The 27,087-nt window shown below is 38.7% G+C and overlaps 1 protein-coding gene across 3 annotated transcripts in view; it reads left to right on the top strand.

Moving 5' to 3' along the window:
• The window catches only part of ESR1 (estrogen receptor 1), a 164,950-nt gene extending 141,755 nt beyond the window's left edge, over positions 1–23,195 (top strand). For all 3 annotated transcript variants that reach the window (XM_017821973.1, XM_017821975.1, XM_017821974.1), the window contains exons 7-9: positions 10,698–10,831; positions 16,143–16,326; positions 18,094–23,195. In XM_017821973.1, the coding sequence (XP_017677462.1) occupies positions 10,698–10,831; positions 16,143–16,326; positions 18,094–18,328 (553 nt within the window). In that variant the 3' untranslated portion in view covers positions 18,329–23,195. The remainder of the gene's footprint in view (positions 1–10,697; positions 10,832–16,142; positions 16,327–18,093) is intronic.
• Positions 23,196–27,087: the final 3,892 nt, after the last annotated feature.

The raw sequence follows: 27,087 nt of genomic DNA, 5'->3' as shown, positions 1-27,087 counted from the left end.
TTAAATACATTCTCATTTTATGTACAGAAAATATCTGCTCACCTAAATGTAAATATAGTTTTCACAAAAAAGCCCCAAAACAACAGTTTTAAAATAATTTTAAGTGAACATAAGAAGTAAAATGTACTACTTTAGGAATATAAGTGTAGCGTTTTATTGAAAACTACTGTAAGTTGCAATATAATTTCCAAAGACCAAGACAGTTGTTTCACATTACACAATACAGAGAGAAAAAACTGAAAAATTAAGAGAAAGCTGTAAGAAAAAAATGAAAATTGAAGATCAGACATAGCCAGAATATAATTTTTCCTCATCTTTGCTAAGAAAACATAGCCAGAGAAACACTTGAAAATTTGGTCTTCCTCAATTAAAAATCCCCATGGTGTGAGTAAAATGGGGTTTGAGCAGTTGATTCACACAGTTTTAATTCAACTCTGTTGAATTAAAGAAAACAATTGCATGCAACTGGAACCACATATTACTTTAGAGCTCAAAAATGTTTTCTGACTTTCAAGCAAGACTTTCTAAAAATGTAGATCTATTACATTTTCTAATTTTCAAATAATAAGAATCATGTTTCTAAGTCATCATATGCTTGCCTCACTCTAATTGGTAGGGGTATTTGGAGAAAATAGAATAATAAATTACTTGACTCTAGAGAGCACTGATATGCTAACTAGTAAAATAATTGTTGATTTACAAGTTAATTAATGCTAACAATATTTTGATGTGCTAATTTGACAGGCAAATTGCCTTTTGGGAGTGTTATAGGACAAAAGTGTATTGTTTGTTGAGTTTGAGAGGGCAGGACAGTCACTGATTCAAAGCCTGTTTAACTTGATTGAGTCCTTCTACTGCCTCAAGTATTTGGGCAAACACCACAGTAGTATCAAAATTCATAGAATCATAGAATAACAAAATCACAGAATGGACCAAGTTTGAAGGGACCCACAAAGTTCATCAAGTTCAACTCCTGACCCTGCACAGGACCATCCCCAAGATTCATACCATGTGCCCAAGAGTATTGTGCAAACATTTCTTGAACTCCATCAGAATTGGTGCTGTGACCACTTCCCTGGGGAGCCTGTTCCTGTGCTCAGCTACCCTCTGGGTGAAGAACACAACTTCATGCCATTCCCTCTGGTTCTGTCGCTGGTCACCACAGAGAAGAGATCAGTGCCCGCCCTTGCTCTTCCCCTCATGAGGAAGCTGTAGACTGCAGTGAGATCTCCTCTCAGTCTCCTCTTGTCCAGGCTGAACAAACTAAGTGACCTCAGGCACTCCTCATCTGGCTTCCCCTCAAAGCCCTTCACCATCTTTGTTGCCCTCCTTTGGGCACTCTCTAAGAGCTTAATAACTTTCTTATATTGTGGTGCCCAAAACTGAATGCGATATGCAAGGTGAGGCCACATCAGTGCAGAGCAGAGCGGGACAATCCCCTCCCTCGACCGGCTGGTGATGCTTTGCCTGATGCCCCCCAGGACACGGTTGGCCCTCCTGTCTGCCAGGGCACTGCTGAGTCATTCAACTTGCCATCGACCAGGACCCCCAGGTCCTTTTTCTGTGGCACTGCTTTCCAGCATCTCATTCCCCCATGTGTAGGAACATCAAGGGTTGTCCCATTCCAGGTCCAGCACTTCCTCTTGTTGAACTTTATATGGTTGGTGATTGCTCATTCCTCTGATCTGTCGGGATCTCTCTGCAGGGCCTCCCTGCCTTTAAGGGAGTCAACAGCTCCTCCCAGTTTTGTGTCATCTGCAAACTTGCTTAGTGTCCCTTCCAATCCTACATTCAAGTCATTTATGAGGATGTTGAAAGAACAAGGCCTTACCGGTCTGATGTTACCCCATTCACTATTACTCTCCATGCTTGCTCTGTGAGCCAGTTGCTCATCCACCACATGATGTGTTTATCCAGCTGTGTGCTGGACATCTTGTCCAGAAGGATCCTGTGAAAGACATCATTGAAAGCTTTGCTGAAATCTAAAAAGATTACATCAGCTGGCTTCCCTTGATCAACTAGGTGGGTTACCTTGTCATAGGAGGAAATCAGTTTTGGTAAGCAGGACTTTTCTCTCGTGAAGCTGTGGTGGCTGTGACCAATGACTGTGTTGTATTTCAGATGTTTTTCAATATTTCCCGAATAATCTTCTCCGTAACTTTACCAGGCACTGAAGTGAGACCGACAGGCCTGTAGTTTCCAAAGTCCTCCTTCTTGCTCTTCTTGAAAATTGGGACAACATTTGCTGTCTTTCAGCCAGCTGGGACCTATCTGGATCCCCAAGACCTCTCAAAAATCATTGAGAGAGGTTTCGTTATGACATCAGCTAGGTTTTTGAGGATTCTTGGATGAATCCCATCAGGCCTCATAGATTTGCAGGGATCCAGCTGGAGCAGCAGATCCTGTACAGTTTCAGGATTGACTGGGAGCTGATCATTCTCACAGTCATGGTCCACCAGCTCAGGGCACTGAAACCCCCTTGGTCCATCATCCGTATTGAAGACAGAGACAAAGAAAGTGTTGAACACCTCTGCCTTGTCTCTGTCCCTGTTTGTGAGGTGACCATCCTCATCCTGTAATGAGCCAATTATATTTCTGTACTGCCTCTTGCCATTAATGTATTTGAAAAAGCTCTTTTCATTGTCTCCCATATTTCTGGCCAGCTTCAGTTCCAGTTGAGCTTTGTTGTTGATCTAAATAATGAAATAATCTGATTGAATGGCTACAATAATGGAAAAGATGAATGCTGTGTTATAATTTCTTTTGATCTGTTCTTCTCTCCTTACTCTTCAGCATGTTCTTCACAGGTTTCAGTGTTTTCATCCACTGCATTCTGTCCTGAATCCACATCACACTTTCCCTGTAACAGGGATCTAAATAATGAAAAAGAATCTGTGGTTAACAGCATTTGCAAATGTTAACTTAGCTACTGTCTAGAATCCTGTCACCATCTGCAGATGGTAAACCCAGATCTGTCTCTAACCTGTGTTTTTCTGTATTTAGTGGAAATTCAGTATTGTTAATATGGAGCTTTACCATATTTTGCTCATGCCTCTCTATCTCTCTGACCTTTCGGTGGCAGACATCTCTCTGATTTGGACATCCTTTCATTTTTCACATTGAGGCTTCTCCTGATTCTAACAGAATCTTTCTGTTAACAATCTTGGAAGATAGGTAGTAATTTGTACATTTATACATAAATCTCAGGTCACATCAAATCTTATTTTGCAACTTCGTTATCTTTTGGCTAGATAAGTACAGTTTTATCTTGTTAATATCTGTCTGAAACACCATAAAAATAACATTCTAACTGTGCTCTTTTTTGAATAAAAGTGATTTTTTTCTCCCAGCTCACTCCTCCTACTTGGGTCATACTACACATATGCTTATCTTGTCTCTGAAGATCTTTTAGAGACTGTCTTTTCGTATTCCATGAGAGCCTACTTGTTACATTTTCGAATATATACCTCTTTAATTTTCCTATGCAACAGTTCACAGTTGGAAGACCCCTTGAAAATATCCATAAAGCAGCCCTTTGTTATTAATTCTAAGTTCCTTCTGAAAATTTTGCTTTGCCTATAAAAAATAATTACTCAACAATTAAGCTGCCAGTATGTGTAGATTGCTGTCATCTCTGTGGATGAATATCCTCACATTATCTCTTTCTGTTCCCACTCTGCATTGTAATCAGACAGTGTATTTTGTGGGGTAATGCACTCTTTCTTATTCTGTTAATGTACTATGCAGACACTTGAGTCTTGGTTCAAAATCAGGAATTTTAACAGTCTGCCAATTACACATAACTGGTACATTTTTACAGTGTACAACTGATGCTATTAAAAATGCTCAAATGACAATAATTATAGATTAGAAAAACAGGCTCAATCAGGAAATAAAATGGCACACTCACGGTACTTGCAATTAATGTACAGTACCTGGTAAAATCAAAGAAAGCCCAGGATAAATGTAAGTCTTTTGTATTCTGTTTTTGAAAGTGAGTATATTGTATAAGGCAAATTTAGAAGTAGAAGGTTTAGGTTTCTGGTGGGACAAACCAGATGTTTCCTGTCTGGAGGGTTCCCAAGAACCAGGCTTTAAAAATGTCATTAGACCAGGGCTGATATTTGTCAGGCCTGACAAAAGGCTGTTTATAATTTTGAAGAAAATGTAGTGTTTCTTCAGGAATAAGAAAGTCATATTTTATTATATTTTTAAAGGATTTGTTGCATTCGGATATCATGCTGTTCATAGCTTACTCAAAGGCTCTAAATATCATAGAATCACAGAATCAACTGGGTTGGAAAAGACCTCTGAGATCATCGAGTCCAACCTATGACCCAACACCACCTTGTCAATTAGACCATGGCACTAAGTGCCACATCCAGTCTCTTCTTAAATACCTCCAGGGACAGAGAATCCACCACCTCTCTGGGCAGTGCAATGTCTGATCAGTCTCTCTGTAAAGAACTTCTTACTAATGTCTAACCTAAACCTCCCCTGGCATAGCTTAAGACCATGCCCTCTTGTCCTACTGCTGGTTGCCTGGGAGAAGAAACCAACCCGCACCTGGCTACGACATCCTTTCAGGTAGTTGTAGAGAGTGATGAGGTCTCCCCTGAGCCTGCTCTTCTCCAGGCTAAACAACTCCAGCTCCCTCAGCTGCTCCTCATAGGGCTTGTGCTCCAGTCCCTTCACCAGCCTAGTTGCACTTCTTTGAACACTCTCCAGCACCTCACTGTCCTTCCTAAACTGAAGGGCCCAGAACTGGACATGGTACTCAAGGTATGGCCTAACTAGTGCTGAGTAGAGGGGCAGAATCACTTCCCTGGACCTGTTGGCCACACTGTTCCTGGTACAGACCAGGATACCATTGGCCTTCTTGGCCACCTGGGCACACTGTTGGCTCATGTTCAGCTTCCTGTCAATCCAAACTCCCAGGTCTCTTTCTGCCTGGCTGCTCTCCAGCCACTCTGTGCCCAGCCTGTAGCGCTGCTGCAGGGGGTTGTTGTGGCCAAAGTGCAGAAACGGGCGCTTGGCCTTGTTAAACGTCATACCATTGGATTCAGCCCATCTATCCATCCTGTCCAGGTCCCTCTGCAGAGCCCTCCTACCCTCCAGCAGATTGACACTCCTCTCCAACTTGGCATCATCTGCAAATTTGCTGACAGTGGACTCAATCTCCTCACCCAGATCATCCAAAAAGATATCAAACATAATTTTAAAGAAGCTTGTGATGGAAATAGCTTACTTGCTGACTGAGGTGGATGACTTCTCATCTGAAACGCTCAGTATCAGCAAAATGGGAAATGCAATGCTGCATTTTGAAAAGGTGGGTGGAACTTCTGCCCATTAAGCCTGGTGACCACTGTAAGAAAACTGATGGGATGCCATCTAAAGAAGAAAATTTTCTGAAATGTGAATAAATATGACATAGTTATAAAGAGTCACCATGCATTTTGTAAGAGGAAGCCATGAATACATTGAAGTCCTTTTAAAAAAAATAACAAGCAAGTAGATGTGGGAGATCTTGTTCGGTGACCAAAAAGTATTAAACAAGTTCCAAATTTTATGTAGACAAATGTGAACTGATGCATATACGAGAAGAATAATCCTAATCTTCCTATTCAGCATTCCAGTTGATCTTTGTCTCTCACTGTTAACAGCAATCAGTTCTATGGAACCAGCAGTTCTTTGCTCGACAGCAGTTTAGAAGTAGAGACTGCAATTTTCTTTCCCCCCAAGAGTCAACAGGAAATTGAAATAATATGGAGCATTGTTATTCCTCTGTTTAGGTCTGTGCTGCATCTGTACTTGGAAAACTCTGCCTTTCTGATTTTCCTTAACAGGAATATTGAAAGAATAGAAGAGGTACCCAGAGATGTTGCATGGGCTGTCAAATAGAGATACAAGCTTTGCTCCAAAGAATAACTAAATAAACTAACTTCTCTGCCTGTGATACTCATTAGAAGAAGGGAAAAATAAGATGATAGGAGTTGCATAAAGTCATGATCACGTTGAGAAGATGTGTGGTAATCCACAAGTTATTATCTCTTCCAATCTAGGACTAGAGGTAGTCACTCAAAATCAGCAGATCCAAGTGCCTGTATGCTTAGCCCATAGCTAAACATACCTTTGATATGAGACAGTACGGCTCTCCTCATGTTGTTTTCTAATGTTATTTTCTTGTCATGATTGTAAAAAATGTCTTGCAGCAAGAAATCTGTTTAGGGACTTTTAAAATTTTGGTTAAATGCAGTCAGTATTTCCATGTTTCTGTCAGGTTATTCCCTTCATTTTACAGAGAAAGCTAGTCTGTTTTTCAGGGTTGTTTTTAATTTGGGAACTTCTTCTCATCCTCCTCCAGTGCTTGATGGAGATTTTTGATTGTCTACGAATAAAAATTGAAGAATTTTCCTTTTACTGACTTTCATAATAAGCAATGGCAGAAGGCCATGGATCTCTTTAAACTGCAGCTAGCACGAATAGCAAAAAGAATTACAGCATTCTCTGTATGACAGAGTGGCTGAATAATTTATTGCTTTTGTGGCTTTTTTTCTGAAAGTTTCTCACTACATCTGAAAAGAATCTTTTAAGTTATTTATGCAGATGTTTTGATAGACAGAAAATTAGATACAATAGAAGAATATCAAGATGAAATCTGAATATGTTTTGCTTGTCCTTCAACTTGTAAAATGCTCCAAATGTCTGAGGGCATCACACTTGTCCATCACTTGAATAAAATGCACAACATTTCATTTGGTACTGTGTAATTGTGGATGTATTAATTACCATTGACTTATTAGAAAAATGGAAGCAAAGGGATCACAGGTGCTTGATTCAGAATGACTCTCTATTGACCTTCTACTTGTATTTATTTCAAAGGGGAAAAGCGCATAGGCAGTAAGTATGTCCAAATTTGCACTTCAAAATAAATTTGAAAAACAATTGTGTATTTAATTTTAATCACATCTTTAATAACAATAGATTCCATCCTGAAAACCCAACTCAAACAATTGTCTTATCATCAGGCTACTTACTTGATAGAGCTGAATGGATTAACTTGTACAGAGTTAGGTAGTATGTTGAAATAATTAAATTTCATCTTTCACTTTATGGTTGGATTTTGAGATGTATTATTATATTGTAGACTCCATAGAATGAAAAAAAATTCAAAGAGACAGAATTATAAATGTTAAAACAGTGAAAAATAAATGTCTTTTTGTCATGTCTTTACTGCATGTTTGAGCAAAATTTAAAGACTACCCAATTCTGTAACTGTAACTCTGTAACTCAAACAACTGAAATGTAAATCAGGAAGACACTTCCAGAGTCTGGGGAGGTTCTGGGTAGTGCTTAAAGTGATGAACTCTGAAAAAAAAAAAAAAAAAGAAACAAAGAAACCCCTCTTATTATGATCTTCAAAATTTTCAGCTGATAGAAGAAGATCCCTTGGGGAATTTGTAGGCACAGGATAGAATTTTTCAGAGAAAATGAAATAATTTCTGGATTCAAGATAGTCCCTGCATAACTTTTAAGAATGCTTGTTCATCTAGTCACTCTGACCTCAGAAACTCAGGCTCTAGTTCTAGGTCACATTGTATTAGGATGCTGTTTAATTCCAAAATTAAACTTTCTTTGCATTTCTGATATGAAGAGAATTTTTCCCTAATGGAGAGCCTTCATAATAATTTTCTAATCTAAACGTGTCAAATGTGACCAAAAAATAATATTAGTTTTCTTATAATTATTATAGCAGCATTTTAGGGATTTTTCCTGTCTGACATATTTGTGGATCCATTTCACATTATATTTAAAAAAAAAATTAAAGATACTTAGTTGCTAATTGTTTATATGTTTCAGACCTGATTCACCACTGCTGAAATGTATAGTGTACTACTCTTGCTCTGTCTGCCTAGGTGGATGATTCTCTGTTGATCTAGTCAGGAAAGACTACTTGGCACTGAGGGCAGGGGTCAAAAGGATGGAAGCCCAGGTGGTCCAGTCCTCTGGGACCACTAAGGAGAAAGGGTTTGAGGCAGAATGGACATATCCTGTAGATCAGCAGCTGGTTGCATAGCTGGTGTCAGCAACGGGGATTCAACGTTTTTAATCATGCAACTTGCTCTGAGGATCAAGGATGTTTAGGGGGAGATGGGATCAGCATCGTAAAGTGGGGCACAAGCATAATTTCCACAGACTGGCCAACGTGGTGAGGGACCTTTAAACCAGGATGATGTGTACAGGAGAGACATAATCAACAAAATATATTAGTGGTAAACCTTCCTAAGTGTGTGCATGCGCAGAAATACAGAAATGTCTGCAGAACAACATGATGGGGGGAATAATTTTTTGGGGAATTCATCACAGCTGGATGCTTTCTGAGCCAGCAATGCTCCCCTCGCAGACTGCATTAGGAAAAGCATTAGCAGCAGCTAAAGGTAGGTGATACTTACTCACTGCTCAGCCTTGCTGATGCAAATCTGGAGTGCTGTGTCCAATTCTGAGCTACCCAGTACAAGACAGACATGCACATACTGGAGTGAGGCCAGTGAAGGTTCACAAAAATGATTAATGGACTGGAACATATGGAACATATCCCCTATAAGGAGAGGCTGAGAAGACTCAGATCTGGTTAATGTGAATAAATACCTGATGGAAGGGGGAGGTAAAGGAGACAGTGGAAGATTCATCTCAGTGACAGGAGAAGAGGTTTTGGGGTCTCAGTCCTTGGAGATACTAAAAATCCAACAAGATATGGGCCTGAGCAAGGCCATTGAACTAGATGATTTTCAGATAACCTACCAATATTAGCAGCTCTGGTATTCTGTGGCTAACTCTAGATGCAAATCACTTTAAACCAGATTTTTAATTATTTTTTTCCATCAATGTCTGTTAATAGAACTAGCTTATATAGAATAATTTATATAAATATATATAAATGTGCATAAATGTATATAAGGATCATTATTGTTTTGAAGTCTGTTTATAGATGTACTATTCTCCTTCTGTGTCAGAGCACAGGCATTTGAGTCAAGTCTGTGAATGTCCTTCCTTCTAACTGGGGGTGTGAAAGTTGTCCACTGCAGCTTTCTCTCAGTGATACCTCCTCTGTTTCCTAACCTGCCTTTAGGCTTAGGAACACATCCTGTGACAAGCCTTGTTTAGAGGCTTCCTCAACAAGTTACTGACATTTCCTCTCTTAATCTTGTGGATCCCATCTGTTCTTGGCAGTTCCTTGTCATCAAATGAACTATCGTGATACAAGAAGACAGACAGATAACAAATATACAGGCTTTGTTTTGATGGGTGCATCTATCTTACTCGGGCATTTCCCTTTGAATGAAAAGTTTGATGAGAACATCAATTGAATCCTTGAGTACCTGTTCCCTTCACCTAAGCAACCTTCACTATTAATTTTTGCTAGATCCTGTGCTTCTGTAAAAGACATTGATATCTAGGTTTTCCCCAAGACTTAAATAAAATCTAGGTTCTTATTCCTACATACAGTGGAATAGCCCTGGTGCTGCTACCACTATCAGTGGTAGCGTAGGCAGTATAACAAGGGAAGAGACTATCCTGTTTTTATTTGGCACTCATTAGAACATATCTGGAATACCACATCCAGCTTTGTGCTGCTTATTACAGGAAAGACATTGATAAACTTTAGCAAACATAGTGGAGAGCCACCAAGGCACAACTCCATGCCTCGTGGCTGGGAGAAGTGCATTCGTGCAGTCTGGAGAAGGAGGGGCTTTTAAATCTGCTTAACCTACAATCTAAAAGGAGGTTATCAAAGATCTTTATTAATGTGCCTGACGAGAGACTGAGAAACAGGAGTCATAAGTTGAATCAGAGGAGGTTCTGACTGGATATAGGAGAGGAAAAAAACATGATGATGAAAATAATTAAGCTGAGACGGGTTGCGCATTCTCCATCCTTGGAGATTTTCAAGACCAGAATTTCATAAAGCCTTGAGTAAACTGATCTGCTTTGACTAGGAGGTTGGACTAAAGACATCCTGAATTGTCTTCCAGCCTGGATGATACTGTGATTCTACAGACCTACTAAAGTTAATGCACATAGTACTTTTATGCAGTCATTTAAGACCTTTAATTCAACTGCTCTAACTTTCCTAAACATTTCCCAATAGCCAAGTGTTAAGGATTCTTCTGAGAATACATTCTGACACTTTGCAGGAAACAAGCTTTTGCTGTCTTGTTTTTAGTAAGATGAGAGTGCACAAAAACAACAGCATGATGGTGGGATAAGGATAATTTTCAAATCTATTGCTTAATTTGTCCTCCAGGAAAGTTATCTAGGGCTTCCTAGATAGGTCTTCCTATCAACTAAACACATAGCTGTTAAGATGTGATAATATTATCAGCTTATGTTAGAAAGGTAGGAGGCAATTTAGGAGAACTGGAGATTACTACTTCAAATAGGTTTGTTGGTTGACAAATAACCTAGATAATAAAAGTATTTGATTAGAAACCTGTATTTCAAATATGCTGAGCTTCTGCAGCTCCCACTGTTTTCAGTCGAGCTGGATCTGCTGCCTAACTGAAAATAAAGCAGAAATTTCTAAGTCATTCCTGCACCCATGAATACCTCAAGATAGGTATCTAACTCCACCTAAAGTACTTTACCTAAAGAGATACTGTTTTTTTTTTTTTTTCTTATGGACTGTATTCACACAGGAATCAAGGGAAATGTGTGGAGGGCATGGTGGAAATCTTTGACATGCTGCTGGCTACTGCTGCTCGGTTTCGCATGATGAACCTTCAAGGGGAGGAATTCGTGTGCCTTAAGTCCATCATCCTGCTCAATTCTGGTAAGCAGTGTGCTTTGCTGTCACTCGGGTAATTGTGGCTGCTTCTGCATGTGTTTGAATGCTGCTTGTTGTTAATAGTGTTTTCATTTTGAGAGAGCGGCAATTGAAAAGGGGCTGTCAACACAGGTGCAGGCAGGACTGTCAGGCAGGGATGGAAGCAGTTCAGCCTGTTCAGTGATATAGATGGGACCCAGCAAATTAATGCAGTGAACAGCTGACACACTGTATAGAGCTGATGCGGACCATAATCAGAGCAGTGTTTCAAACTAAATGCTGGCAAGTCTTAAAACTTCGGTTACAAGACACTAGAGTAGTTGGAACCACACTTAGGTCATCCAAAGGTGTAAATCTACACCTTACTTAATTAGTGATGGAAAACTGAAAGGAAATAAGGGCAAAAATGTGACTGAGTTTATCAGAGTTTAGTTTATATTAAATTATAGGCATCTAAAATGGATGTCATTGCCTTCCACTTCCTTAATGGTTAATAAATATTTTTTTTGGCTTTAAGTCTCATTCTGAAGTACACTTCAAAAATAGGTGACTAGATAACAAGTGTACGTATAGGTAAAAATATAAATATGGAAGGTTAGCTGACTTGAATTTTACATCAGATGATTGAAACAAGCAAATTTAAGTCAAAGCATGTAACAAAAAATTTCTGTTGCACACCAGAAAATGCTTTTTGGTTTGAAATGAGAAAAAAAACACAAACAATTTATTTTCAAATGCAGAAATGAGACCCACAGTGTTCTCATCAAATTAGAGACATGTAAAATAATAATGTATGCACCAAAAAAAATTTTAGACACCATTCTCTGTATAAGTTGTTACCTAATGACTAAAGATGCCAGAGTTTCCAAATGCTGAGGATTTACCCACGTTTTTTCCCCTTTCCTTTTGGATTTGAACTTGTAGATGGTACAACCCTCAAGACAAAACACATGTGGAGGGCTGTATGTCCTTTTTATCCAGTTTTCTATCAGATCTCTTGCCCAAGTTGCAGGAAAAACAAATCCAGGTAAATCCCAGCAGAGCCTAATTGTAAACGCAGCAGACTTTGCTTTATTGATGAAGCACTTCTTATGGAAATTTCTTATGGAAACTTGGATGTGGTCTCCTCAAAGTTCTAGCAAAATTATGTGTTTAAAAAATCTAATATAAAAATGTTTTATTTAAGTTCTATGAGGTATTAATGTAGTTCAGGATTTGTTGTGGTTGTCACCAATTACGAAAAAGTAACACCTGAGGTAAGCACCTGGCATATTAGGAATAAAGGGATGTTGTTTTTATCTTGGTTGTCAGGAGGAAAGGTCAATCTGCAATTTAGATGAACCACAGCAAGGGAGACCCTGACCAGATGAACAGAGCAAAAACTCTACCCAGTGAGAGGTTTAGCACTGGAACAGGTTAGCCAGAAAGATGGTAGGATCTCAGTCCTTGGACATACTTAGAACTCAGAGGGACAAAGCTCCAGGCAGCTTGATCTAATCCTGAAGTTACCACTATTGGAGCAGGAGGATGAAGTAGATGACCTCCAAGCCTACCTTAGCCTGATTTTATTCTGTAAATGCATATGTAAATATTCACAATTCTACTAAAGAAGCAGCAGATAAAGACACAATGAACTTCTGGCCCTTATTTTGTCTGTGTTATATATATGCATACAATTAAACCAGCAGATCTCAAAATGATTTCAACAAGTAGACTAATTAAACAAATTGGACTAATTATGCTATGTGTAATTTTTAAAAGCAGTCTGCATTTTCATTCTAAAGCTTTGTGTGGATTTAATTCACTGAGTGTACAAAAACATTTCTTTATTAAATCCTTGGACACCTGTTAGTCTCTTCACATGAAGTAGTGTTGTTCATTGCTTTTGCTGGATATTTATTTTCTTTTTTTTTTTGCAACATCATTCAAGGCTGTTTAATATCTTTACATTCCTTTGTCACATGATCTTCGGCAAAATGCAAGTGATTTTTTTTTAGTTTTACTCAGTGTATGTGGAAAGGATGGAAGGTTTTGTTTATAAACCAAAGTATACATTTACGCTACTTCAAAATTTTTCCTGAGATATTAAGGTGACAGCATGTCTGTAACAACAAGGACAGCATTGTGTCTAGCTAAATAACAAACCAGAAGGTCCTCCTCTAAAGCTGCAGCAATAAATCTTTTGACTAAAAAGCAAAATTGTATTTTTGAAAACCACATTTAGCTCAATATTAAAAGCTCTTTCTCAATACTGGAAAATAAGTATTAGAAACATGAAAGGGCAACATGATGCCAGATGTTTCACTTGTGAGTGTGTCTGAAAGGAGAAGTCGTGCTATGTGGCAAAGCAACAGGATTTCATTTTGGACATGAAGAAGCAGGTCATGTCTGCCTTACCAGAACTATTTACCTAATTAGTTAGCTGGTTAGTCCAAAGAGATGGAAAGGTTTGGCTGATTTAATGCATTCTGTAGACCTCCTGATACATTGTTCCATGTGACCGCTTGTTGTTCTTTTGTTCTGATTTTTTCAGTTCCTGTAAAATTGTACTTTTTATTATTTCTTTATTTTGGAGGCTGAATGATCACAGAGATGAATTTTCTTATAGCTCAGCCTGGCTTGCTAAGGATTCAGACCGATGGGGCATAGTGGAAGAAGCAGAGCCTTGGGTATTTTTTTTTTGTGAGCCTGAACGCTAAATGTAAAGATATTTTAAACTCGGGTTTATTGTGACAGAACAGATGTTGAGGGCAAATTATATCACTGTATGCCAAGAGCTGTTATGGTAGCACTGCAGTCCCTGAGGGATCCTATTCTGTGTATAGGTATGTGTTATGGGCATGGACCAACAGGCCTTTCTTGTTTGCAGAGTGGTGTTTTCTCTGTTGTATGTTTTATAGTACTGACCTACAGAAAGAATTGGAAAACAACCTGGCAGCTATTCAATTTAGGCCTGGAAAGACCTTTGAGACTGCTAAATTTAACTTTGGTAGGGCAGTTTTCTGAATTCTGGTTCAAAAAGTGCTTCTGTGTGTTATGTGTGTGAAAGATAGCCAGCATTTCTTTTGGGGAAATCTCTGGCCAGTGGCCTGGGGCAGGAGCAATCAATGCAGGGGTGTGGAAAGGAAAACCAAACATCATTTTCCTTGGCAGTTATTGACTGGCAATTGCCTGAATTCTCTACAGTTATTTGGGAGTGTTTTATTTGATTTATGGTTTTTAATAGCTTCTGGACTAGACCTAGGTGAGAAACAGTTCCTTCTAAAAGATTTTTTTCTTTTGATGGTTTCAATGGTGTGGAATTATGGGGTATTGATACAAGAGCACAATAGCTTTCTGTAACTGAAGTAAGCTGGTCTGAAGGCACTGTGGGTTTATGAGATTAATGTTTCTTCTAGTGGATTGTGTTTTGTCAGTAATATTTAAGAATCTTACCCCTACAGGTACCTGCTAAGCTATCAAGCCTGGTACTGTCAACAGGCATATATGAGGGTGGTTCAGAGTCAGCTGAGAAAGGCTAAGCTGAGAAAAGCCCCAGGAGCTGTTTCTGTTTGGTGAATTCATTTCAGTAAAAGTAATAATAGCTATAAAAAGCTTTGTGAGAAAAGAGGTACTATCTATATCAGATTTGAAGAAATACTCATTATCAAAATTAAGAACTCTAGCTGATGATTTTAAGAAGTTGTGCTGTGTTTAAGTTATCCTTTCATTTTTTTAAACCAGTTTCTTACTCACTCTCTCCCAGGGACACTCACAATGACTTTCACAAACATAAATTTAAGTTTATTTTTAGTACAGAAGACCCAATGTCATAAAACCTACTTGCAGGTTACAGTAGTTCTAGGTGTCATGTCCTTGAAACACCCCGATGATGTGGGGAGGTGAAATAGGCCAAGAAGATGGTAAAAAAAATCTCAGTTCCTCCAACTGCTCATATGCATGGCAAAATATTCTCGTCTTCAAATCCAATGGTATGGCCCCCAGGCTATGAACAAACAAACAAGCTAGAAGGTATATGTCTGTCTACATGTGTATGCTAGTGTGTGTGTGTCTTTTTTTATTAGTATTGCTAACTGCATTACATATTGTGTTATCTATGATGTTTTAAAGAAAAGCAAAACAAAATGTAATTCCAGAAACCATTTTTTTCCAAGGACAAAATTCAGATTTCTTCTTGGCTCTGTGAGCTGATACAGAGGGGCCAAAGCACAGGATTTGTCAATTTTGTTATAGACACAGAACAATGAACACAATATGATGAAACCAGTTTTATTGTATTACTGTGCATACATCCTGGTGCCTCAGGACTGGATTATGGTAATATGACCTGTTTAGAGTTATTGGCTCAGTCCAAAAGATTTAAAACTGATGCTGAATGCAACATCTGCCTTTTGGCAGTACAGTGTTGTTGTGACCTGATTCACATTGGCTGTGTGATATTGTCCAGAAAAAAATCAAGATAAAACAACCTAAAATAGTTTACAATTTCCCATTTAGAAAGCGGATGTGCTTCATGAACCCAAGAATTACTACTGGCAAAAGCTCTTATGATGGGGTTAGAGTGTTTTAAGGAGATTTAGGAGCTGTTGGAAGGGGAGTTTCAAGGTGTTTTGTCCTCTAGGAAAATTTCCATCTGGTCCAAACCTTGAGGCTGCTCACTTTCAGAAGTAAGCAATTCAAAACAGCTAAATTTGCACAGGTTAATTTGACATGGGTTTTAAAGGAGAGTCGGGTTGCAGGGGAAGGAACACACCTTTCAAGGCTCTTGCTTGGTTGGGAGGATTTTGTTGAGGTGAGCATGCCTAAATAAACCCTGAATTTGTTTACATGTTTTGTGGTAATGTGGTAATTATTTAGTCCTAGATTGACTAGCAAATCACTAAAAATAAAATGTTAAACAACATAGAAAATGGCAAAAACTGCCGAAGGCTTGGGTTTGTTGGTAAGTATTGCAGAATTCTCAAGGGGAACAGCATCTCCTCAAAGTTTCAGAGCCAAGTGACTGAGAGAAGAGCATAGCCAAAGTTAGGTCTAACTGCAGGTGTCATCCACCACTTGGTCCAGACCTTGGATGAATCCAGGCAGGGAAGAGGCATCATATTCCTCCTCCTGCTTTGCCCACAGTGATTAAATCCATGCTCCAGAGTCATTCAAACCAGTGACCTGGTTGGCAAGCAGGAAAGCTGGCACACAGCCAGCTCCCATGGTTTAACACAGCTTAAGAGACAAGCCACGAGGTGTGCCTTGCGCAAGTCTGACTCCATCAAAGTAATTTTTGTCTGTGGTTTGTTTGTTTTCTTTCTCCTTCCTACTCCAGGTGTGTACACTTTCCTTTCCAGCACCTTGAAATCTCTAGAAGAAAAAGACTATATTCACCGTGTCCTGGACAAAATCACAGACACTCTGATTCACTTAATGGCTAAGTCAGGTCTTTCTCTGCAGCAGCAACACAGACGACTGGCTCAGCTCCTCCTCATCCTCTCTCACATCAGACACATGAGGTGAGAGCAAGCACCCAGTCACACTCCTCTGTGCCAAGCCCAGGCAAGGGAGGTGTCACAAATGCACACGCATACTTTTCCTTCACAGGTGGGAGTGCAAAAAAAAAAAAAAAAAGCTTTCCATACAGTTGTACAGAACATGTGTGCAAAACTCTTCGTTGGAGTATAGTGTGAAAGGAGTAAATATTTTCCCCATTTGTTTCTTCAAGTCTCTTCCTCTGCTTCTTGTTTTGACAGTGCTGAAAGCAGTATCTGTTTTTAAACTTATGTGTGTCTTAGAATTATAGAATCATAAAATGGTTCTGGGTTGGAAGGGACCTTAAAGATCATCTAGTTCCAACTCCCCTGGGGTTGCTCAGAGCCCCATCCAACCTGACCTTGAACACTGCCAGATTGGGGAATCCACAACTTCTCTGGGCAACCTGTTCCAGTGCCTCACCATCCTCTGTAAAGAATTTCTTCCTAACATCTAATCTAAACCTACCCTCTTTCAAGTTTAAAAGCCATTCCCCCTTGTACTGTCACTACATGCTCTTGTAAGAAGTGCCTCTCCAGATCTCTTGTAGGCCATTAGGTTCTGGAAGGTGCTATAAGGTCTCCTCAGAGCATTCTCTTTTCCAAGCTGAACAACCTCAATTTTTTCAGCCTGTCTTCATGGGAGAGGTGCTTCAGCCCTTGGATCTGGACCTGTTCTAACAGACCCGAACACAGGTGTTTGAAAAGTACCAAGTAGAATACTAATGCAGCAGTAGCCTAGCTCTCCAAACTTTAGTCTAAGATTTAATAAAACTACTTTTGTGAAAATGTAGCCAATTTTCACAAGTTCTTTGATTGCAAATCACTCTAGAAAAGAGATTAGGGTCATTATGTTCACTGTATGGATGAGGATAAATGCAGAACTACTGAATTTCAATCTAGAGGACCATGTCTTTTGCTAATCAGAGGAGAGTTGTCTGAGAAATTTAATAGTTGCAGCAATTATTATCCCAAATGTAATTACCTCTTAAGGTAGCTGCTCAGTGTCTATACAAAGATGTGGTATATATTTTATTATTATGAAGGCACAGAAGATGCTGTTACATAGATTTTAGTTTTCATTATTTCAGCTAATAAAATTTAAATCATAGTAAGCACCACATCATAGCTACTAAAGCTGAAACATGAAGATTTTACTTCCTGGACTGATATTCAGCTCTTCAGGAAAAAGTCAGGGTGTGTGTGCTTGTGTTTTTTTCATTTGCGTCATTTTGTGGAGTTTCCTTGTCCTTGTGTTAATCTTCCTTCTTTTTTTTCCCTCTCTAAGAAGAATTTGTACAATTAAGAAATTCCAGATGCTCAGTAAAGTTAATTGTTGTTACATAGTTTTGTGAATGGATACTATTGCAAGTGAGCTTTTGCTAATAAATTGATAGAGCTTATTTTCTAGGAAAGAAAACAGTATTTTTTTATTGGAATGGCGAGATTCATCCCATTCACTTAGTCACAGTGGCTAAGTTATAAGTCCATGTGCCCTGGGCTACCTTTTAGGCAAAGAAGAGCAAAAGAGGCATCTTTGGAAGGCAACTTGACCATTTGCAGTCTGCAATGTTCTTTGAAGCTGTTGCCTTCTGCTTTACTGTAGCAGGCGTGTACAGCAAATGAGCTGTTAAGTTAGTTGTTTTGTACAAGATAGAATTTATATAAACTAACAAATATTATTAGCTGGTAGCTTTTTTGGTTTTTTCCCCCCTGTAGCATATTTGGAAAGTAACTGTTGTTTGATTACAGCAACAAAGGAATGGAGCACCTGTACAATATGAAGTGTAAGAATGTAGTTCCACTCTATGATCTCTTGCTGGAGATGCTGGACGCTCACCGACTGCATGCCCCAACAGCCAGGAGTGCTGCATCAATGGAAGAGGAGAACCAGAGCCAGCTGACAACTGCATCAGCTTCATCTCATTCCTTGCAGTCTTTTTATGTAAACAGCAAAGAAGAGGAGAATATGCAGAATACAATATAAGCAGAAGTCAGAATATATAATGGTATGAGAAACCCAGCAGCATTCTACCTAGCTCATGCTTCATTTTGTCTATAGTGCCACCTTTGAAAACACTCCAGTGACAGCAGCACCTGTATTTTTCATTTGAGTGTTTGTCAAGCGGTTACCTAAACTAATTGCTTATCCTAAATGGAAGACATTTCATTGCTGTGGACAGCTAGCAAGGATTGTCAGGCTAACTTGATTTAAAATTTGCAGTGTTTTTATTTAATTTTGCACGTAAGTTTGATAAGTCCTAATCTGAACCGTACATTAATTTTACTTTAAATTGATAGGGGATACCACTCATGCATATTGGAATTTTCATGAGTGATAGCCTTTGTTGATATCCACCCAAAATCCTGAGCTCGTTTAATCCTTTATTTGCTTGAAACTTTTAAGCAATTTGGTAGAGATTCTGGATGAGATTTTGGGGGGCGTAAATAGAAAGTTGTCTGGCATCTTAGTGTGCTGTAGTGAAACTGCACTGCTAGGGACTGCCTTGGTAGTTAGATTCCTGCCTCTTTTCTTCCTACAGTAGAAAGGAACCCCTGTCTGAGAATAATGCTTTACCTTGCTGGCTTACATCAGCAGACAACTCCATCTCAAGCTCATTCTGACCAAACTTTTAGGTACCCTTACCATATCCTCTAGACGAATTGCATTGCATGCATCCTATCTTGTCTGATCCTAGAAAGCTAAATTGTTCTGTTGCTCAACAGTGTAAGTCCAGGGCAGTGTGGCAAACAGTGATAACATAGATAATCGCTCTTGAATCAGATGAGATGATTACAAAAATCATCAGGTCTTTAAAAGAAGGTCTTCACACATCTACAGGATCCAGTACTATTTATAGAAAAATATCTTCCTGTCCTGTGCTTTGCTGTGCTACAAAGCAAGGGGTGAGGATGTCTTTGGCTCTCGTTGTGGCATGCTTTGAAAGCACTGTTAAGAGCCAGCTCACCTGCAACACCAGAACTGGGCAATGAGCCTCAGACATGGTGAAGTCTCTGGGACTGCATGTCCAGGAAGATAAATCTGTCTTTCTCCATGCATGTCTGTAACTCACAAGCATATTCCTAAGGATTAGTTTGATTCCTCAGACAAACTGTAAATATATAAAAGGTCCACTCGCATCAAGAATTTCAACAAGACATAAAGGAGAGAGACTGAAGAAATATATAGGATGTGCTATCCAAACTAGGAGTTGGTGCTGTTGTTTGATTGCCTCTATGTTAGAAAATTAAACATGTCAGGGAACGTTGCTGGGTACTGGAATGTGATTATTACATATGCCAGGGATATTTTACTAGTCTGGTGATATACTTTGCCTGTGCTATCTGCACTTGTGGTTGACAGGTGCAGTTTGGGAGTTAGCACAGACTAGAGACTATTCCAATAGCTGGTTGGAAGCAACCACCCTGCCAGTGAGGATGTTTCATAGCATGTGTGTAGGCTGCTCCACAGCAGCTGGACACAATGCTAGAGAAAGGGTTCATGGATGCTTCTTTTACTGCTATAGTTGAAATCTTTATATTAGATTATGTTGATTGGAATATCCTGTAGTAACTAAATATAGGAAATAGTGCAACGAATGCTGTTCAGGAGTGCCTATATCTGATTATGCTCCCTGTCACACAAGCAGAGTCTTTGTGCAGTGAGATCAAGTTACATAGCAATTGTGAAGGCAGCAAGGCATAGGATGAGTTTGTGCTCCAAGTCAAGAATTCTTTAATGAATGTACATAATGATGTCTATAATAGTTTCATGTACATATCTGAGGATATGCACAGTTTAGAAGTCTAAAGCTAGATGCTACCTACGTTTGAGAAGATTCCTCAAAAACTGTACAAGCCTAAATATGTGATGCAGTCACTGTAAGTTAATAGGCCTTTTATTGATGCATAGTGTCTTTTTTTCCTGAAAGTGCTGAAAGTTTTGTCTTTTTATGTATTCAGTAAAAGTGCGTGCATGTGTGTGTGTGTTAATTTGGTACCTAAGGGCTTTCGGAAGGGTCCTAAATGCCATGAAAGAAGATGGACATTTTGGGTTTATTTAGTAGCTGTTTCTCAAATGTGTTAGAAAAACCATGAATGCCTTGAAATGAGTGCAGGCTAAGATCTGAATGGAGCACAGGAATCCCTGCAGTTAAATTTATGTGCTTACACCGTCTTCATTCACTTGTAGCCCAGTGTGTGTTAGAGCTGCTCTTTAAATACTGTACGTGAAACTTGGTGTTCTCTACAACAGAACACACAGATCAAGCTCATAAGCTGGAAAGCAAATTGGTTTAAATGAACACCTCCCTTCCTACATCCCAGAACAGTCCACTACATCGATTCAAGTGTAAATTTGTCCTAGAGGAAAAGAGTTAGTTCCTGGAGAGCAATTCACAACAGAGGGTCAGATTCTGATGATACCTACATAGGGCAAGTACTTTTACAGTCTATAGATTTTCCCAGAGAAGCTGGAGAAACATGATTTGAAGTGGTATGGAGCAGGCAGAAGGGTGTCATAATGTGTCTTGGAACATACACAGTAATATCAGTCACTCACAGTCCTAACTATGAATGCTTTCCTAGGCTCGGTCCTTGCGAGGAAGTAATTTAACTTCAACCAGTCCGCCCGTGTTTGTGGTGAAAATGGCGAAGGGCAACCTAGAAAGAATGAGTCCCAGTAATACATTCATTTACATTGGGGCAGTTTCAGGATCCATGTCATTAACTTGTTCATGAGATTTTAATTGAAGAGCACCTTAAAGAATATAGTAACCTTCCCAGAGTTATCTATAAAGATGATTGTCTACGTATCAGACAGCTGAATGTAGCTATTCAATTGATTAAAGAAAGTCTATGATACAAAAATGGCAACTTTTTTCATATGTAGTTCTGAATTATGTTCTCGTGTATGCAAACAATTGTGCCTGACATTTGGTAATTGTTATTTCACAAGATGCTATTTTATGTGTGTGTATATATACATATATATACATATATATACTTTATATTTGCAGCTGACAAACCAGTACTACCTGAATACCTGGTGCTGGATATTAAATAAAAATACATAGCATGTAAAAAAAGAAAAAGTTGAAAGAAAACTTTTCAAGGCAGCTAATTATGCTTTTACCAAAACATTCATAGTGATGCCTCTGGACAGCTAATGAAAGAATTATTTTGTAATGTTTATACATGGATTTTTTTAAAAAAACAAAAACATCAAAAACCAAAAAAAAAAAAAACAAACAAACCCTCTAGAAACATAGGCAATGTAATACCAGCAAAAGCCAAACAGAAATAGACCAGATGAACTTGCTTGAGAACATGGATGTTACTGAATTATTACAAAAAAGCTTGTGAGGCAGGAGAGGAGATAGGGAGATGTGTAGGACTTCAAGGTATCTGAGTTTCCAATATGTGAAAGCCACTCTGGTTTATAGTGGTTCGAGCCATGTCTTGATATCGTAGACTTTGTCTCAGGTAAAACTCCCAGTTGGGGCAGTAAGATTTATACTGGGGTAAAATAGTTTAATGAAAGTTTCTTGGTGTGCGTTTGTGGTAAATTTACTATTATGTTTCAGTGACATCACTTGATGATTTTTCTCCTTCTGTACACTGAGGGGTTTAATAATTTAAAAATGTAGTTAAATAAATAATCTAAACTGAGCTCCCAGGGGTATTGCAAAAAAGTCACTAGACGTCCAATTGAAAAAAAACCACAAACAACCAAAAACCACCCAAAACATCCCCTTCATCCAAGCCAGAGTTTGTACTGGAGCATCCATCTATTTCAATTGATGCCAACTGATTCCTTAAGAGCTGTGCCAAATGTTTAAAAATAAACAAGCTACCAAAAAAGTAAAAATTCTGCCTCACTAGGGCTTTAGTCTTTTCACAGGCTTTGGTAAGAACACAGCAAGCCTCTTTTGTGTATATCCTGCTTTAAAATTAGAGTGCAACTCAACCTACAACTATTGGGATTTTGGATGTAAGGTATTCTCAGCTGAACTTATATGAAGTACATTTCTTATTTTTGAATAAAGAAATGGCTGTTTTCAATGCTATCTACAACTGTGATATGGTTTTACAGGTAGAAATTCAACACATGTAATACAAGGTGATGTTAATGACAGTATCATAATACAAAACAGTCCTTGCTGTCACCTGCAATATTAGCATGATCTCAAATTGAGAGTTTGAATTGAGAGTTTTAAGTTAATATTTCCCTAATATTAATGTCCTACCCTTTCTACTCATAATTCCCTTTCATCCTTCAAATGTAGATAGCCTTATGTCCTGAAAGTTGTTTTCAAAGTGATTGTTGCCCATAAAGGGTATTCGGTTTTGCACTGTGTTAAAAAAAGATAAAATTCTTTTGCATTCTAATGTGCCTAAAGAAACAAACAAAAAAATAAATAAAAAAATATGCTGCCATCTTGCAAATTAGTATGCTCTGTAATCCTGTGTGCCTACAAGTCTGTTTCTTCAGAAAGTGCCCATTGAAAAATGAAGGGATAGACTGCTGGTCACAAGACTTGCGTTATCAAGCCACTTTATGTATCACCTTCTTGTATGTACTATAAAGCTAATGCTTTTGTGTGCACTATGTAGTCTATCAATGGAAAGTTCTTTGGAATAGGCTCAGCTGCCATAATGTATTTGTTGAAGTATTCTGTTCTTTCACTGATGCCTATGAAATTATTGATGTCTTTGTTCTGGTGAGGTATTTTTTTGTTTTGCACCTAAAAAAAGTTCTAAAAAAGTCCAAATAAAAAAATCCAGTAAGCTACCTTATCGGTGCAAGATTTTTATCAGTGTATTTGATGTTGAAAATAAAGAATTAACCAGAACACAGTGTTTCATTAGTTATCTTTTGCATAGTTTTAAAAATATGCTTCTCTGCTTATTGTTTTTCCAGTAGGCAGCAAAATGGTACACTGTTTTTTACAGAAATAGAATTTGTCTGTTTCTGTGCATCTAAGTAAGAGTGAAAACTATTTGTTGATTAGTTCCTTCACTTTTCCCAAAAAGCATCAGAGAGTGGCCATACCTAGGGTCGACAACATGCTAGGCCTAGTATTCCTAATGACACCAGGGAAGCCACCTAAGTACTTGGTACTTTATATGCTTTAATGTTCTTACTATTTTATGTTCCTTATTTTGGCTTTTGAAATAGATTATAGCGGAAGAGACAAACTGGGAAAACTTATCTTTCTGTAGCTGGCTGCCACTTACCATGAGTTGGTAATATCAAGGTAAATAGTACTTCCTTCCCAAGTGAAGCCTACTCCTTGGGGGAAAAAAAATGTTTTGACTAAGCTGTCAGGAACGGGGTGAAAAGAAATAACAGATACTTTTACTGACATAAAAACACATTGAACTTAACTCTATCCTGTAAAATACTCTCAAAATTATATCAAACTACTAATCTATAACATTTGCATATGTAGGTATTTCAATGCTCATAATATATATATTCAGTAAAACAGAGAGACTATAGTCCCTATAGTGGTTTTTTTTCATCTATTTTCTGTGCCATACTGGTTCCACATGGGAAATATATATGTAAAAGCTCTTTGGTTTTTATGTGATGTTTCACTGCACTTAAAAGGAAAAAAAAATTAAGATTATTACCTTAATTCTTAATTATTATCTCAATGATGAAGACAAGATAGGCAATATACTTTGTCCATCTGAAACCTTACCCAATAGCTTGTCAAATATGAAAGCAAATAGACTTTGGAGACTCAGACTTCAAAAGAAAGTTGGGGACTGTTGGGATTTATAAGTGCTGAGTAGAACTGAACAGTGCTTCCAAATCATAATACTGTTTTGCAACATGCTTCTGTGACAAAAAGCTTGATTGAGAGTTGCTTCTTTGGCCACAATGGGTGAGTCAGAGTAATAGGAACTAATTGCACATGTACATGTGCTCAAAATAATAAAATCATTTTCAATTCTGATTCAAAGTATGACACTATTTAATGGCTTTACACATTTTTTTAACCAAAGGACCAAATGAGCTCTTACGGTTCATGGAGACGTGGTTTAGGATGACAGCTGCTACATGATACTGAACTCACAGATTTAATCCCAAAAAGCAGTTAGATGGCAGAATACTGCTGCAAAATCAAAAACCTGACACTCCTAAATTAAAAACAAAACAGCTAAAGTCTGAACATATATACATCTGCAAAAATCGTAACAATTTGAATGAGCAAATGAAGAAGCAAAGCAAAGAATTGCACATTACCTGAGATTATGCATTCTTTTGCCCATCTCTTTCTGGAGCACAGTGTGACTGCACAAGGATCACAGTGCAGTGACCTGGGAATGCACCGCTGGAGACTGTCTACTCCAATTCCTGGCTCAGAGCTGGGTCACCTAGACAATTGCGCAGGGCCATGTCCACAGCCACAAAAGGAGACTCTACTACCTCTCTGGGCAGCCTTTTCCAGTGTTTGATCATCTTCACATTGAAAAATGTTTTTGCTGTGCTCAGATGGAATTTCATGTGGTTTAATTTGTGCCGATTGCCTTTTGCCCTGTCAGTGGGCACAACTGAAAAGAGTCTGTTTCCCTTTTCTTCATTTCCTCCCATGATGTGTCTCTCCTGTGATAGGAGAAAGTGGGTGAGATGTCACCTTGCTCATACACCCAAAGGAGGAACCTCTGGCCCTTTTGAACCTCTGGCCCTCAACAGGGCCTCTGTAGCCAGGAACTGGGCACTTTTCCATAGTCAGGGGCCATCTGGGACTCCAGCTTCATTCCTGATTTCTTGTTGGATAAAGTAATTTGTGAAGTGATAGGGCAAGGACATGCCTTTCTATTTCAATGCAGAACTCTTGTAGCTAAAACTCCTGGCTCACCTTTATGGGGCTCATCACTCTCGTTTCCCTCACTACATAAACAACATCTTGCAGAACAGCTGCCTACTCCCATGAGGAAGCCCATGTATACACACATAGCTGTATACATTGGGCTCCCCCGCACTCCTCCTGTCTCTCCTTCCTGACATGTAAGTGATGACTGCCTTGTTTCAGCATATTTTATTCTAATTAACTACTTAGAAAGGTATGACATGGTTAAGGCATCATCAAAGAACATATTTGACTACTTTTTTGTTTGTTGAGACAATTCTTTTGTTATGCAAAGACAACAGCTTCAACTGTTGCAATGACATAGGCTTCAACTTGGTGTTCTCAGTCAACGGAGCACCATCCCTTGTTAAAAGCCTTTTGGCCGTGCTTACTCCTCAAAATTAAATGACAGAATTAAAAAAAAAATATTCTCCATCCAGATACTGCAACATTACAAGCTCCATGAAGCAGCTGTTTCTTATGCTGGAAAATTCTTACATCTCTTTCCCCTGCATTACACTGCTTGTCTCCACCACCCACGCAGCAAAGAGAAGAGGAAAATCCAAACATGTAAAATAGCACTCATCAGTGTGCTCACAGAGAAAGAATGCCCGGGGAAGGGCACTGCATACATACTTTTTCTTATGCCCAGTCAGGCTTCAATTACTACCATTCACTGTGGCATCCTGCAGACACAGAAACTCAAGCGAAAAATGGTCATGAAGTCTTCAGGAAAATTGACCATCAAAATAATAACATTTGGCACTTATCTCAGCAGGAGCAAGGCTAACTAGCTCTCACGTCCATTTAAGATCTGTGTGCTGCAGGATTTAGGTGTCATTCTGCTAATGTCTTCATTTCTGCAGGCGTACAGGTGATGTAAAATTTATCTCCTGCTGTTTTCCATTCCTACACATTTGCGCACAACTTCAGAATGTTACCATTTTAAACAGATGAAAAATGTGCTTTTGAGGAAAGGCTGTGCTTTCAGGCATTTTTTAGCCAGATTTTGCAAGGCATTTGGGACTGTAAGATATTTAGGTACTCTACACATAAAGACTAAATGCTACTCTCTAAGACATAAAGATTTGCCTCTTGACAGATTTCTTTTTATTTTTCACTCACCTCTTCAGAACTTGTGTCGTCAATGGAATGGTGAACAAGTATGTTATACTGCAGAGATAAGCAAAAGGTGTTGCCCATTTTGCAGTGAGAGTCACATTAGGGCTTGAAAGTTTAGGTATTTGTATTAGGGCTTGAAAGTTTAGGTATTTGTATGAAAGCATGTTCTCCCATGCCCCCATGGTCTGCATACCTGCCTGCACAATGCTTCAAGTTTAGCAAAGGAGTCAAAATTGCAACCATGTGTTTTAACCTACAGTTCCATGGTCATGAGACTCTCACAAACAATGCTTGAGTTGTTTATAAAGAGAATACTACAGACATGAATGTCCCACTTCTTGGACAGCCTTGTGAACACTTACATAAAAAAGTGTACTCTGGTAGTTTCCAGTTGTTTTTTAAAAAGATCTTTTCTAAAAACAATGGAATGGAAAAAACCACAATTACAACATCCATAATAACAGTCCCTCAGAAATTACAACATGCCTGAAAATGCAGAGCCTGACATCAGTAACCTTTGTGCAAACTACATCCACATCTGCATGAGCCCTGACCAAAAGAGCTCTGTGGTGCACCTCTCTCCTGACCAAGAACACCTCTGATACAAGAACTGGACAATACTTTCCTAAAGCATCCTCTCTCTTCCAAAAATTAGATGTGCCAGTGTTTTATTCAGACCTCACTGTGGTCAAATCCATTTGCCATGTCTCAGGTCTTTAAATAGATTCCTACTGAACAAAGAAGTTTTGGCCAGTTCATT

This window comes from Lepidothrix coronata, unplaced genomic scaffold (genome assembly GCF_001604755.1).
Source record: "Lepidothrix coronata isolate B3197 unplaced genomic scaffold, Lepidothrix_coronata-1.0 Scaffold94, whole genome shotgun sequence".
Taxonomy (NCBI): Eukaryota; Metazoa; Chordata; class Aves; order Passeriformes; family Pipridae; genus Lepidothrix; species Lepidothrix coronata.
Note: the sequence above shows the minus strand (reverse complement) of the source record. Positions and strands in the feature narration are given on the sequence as shown.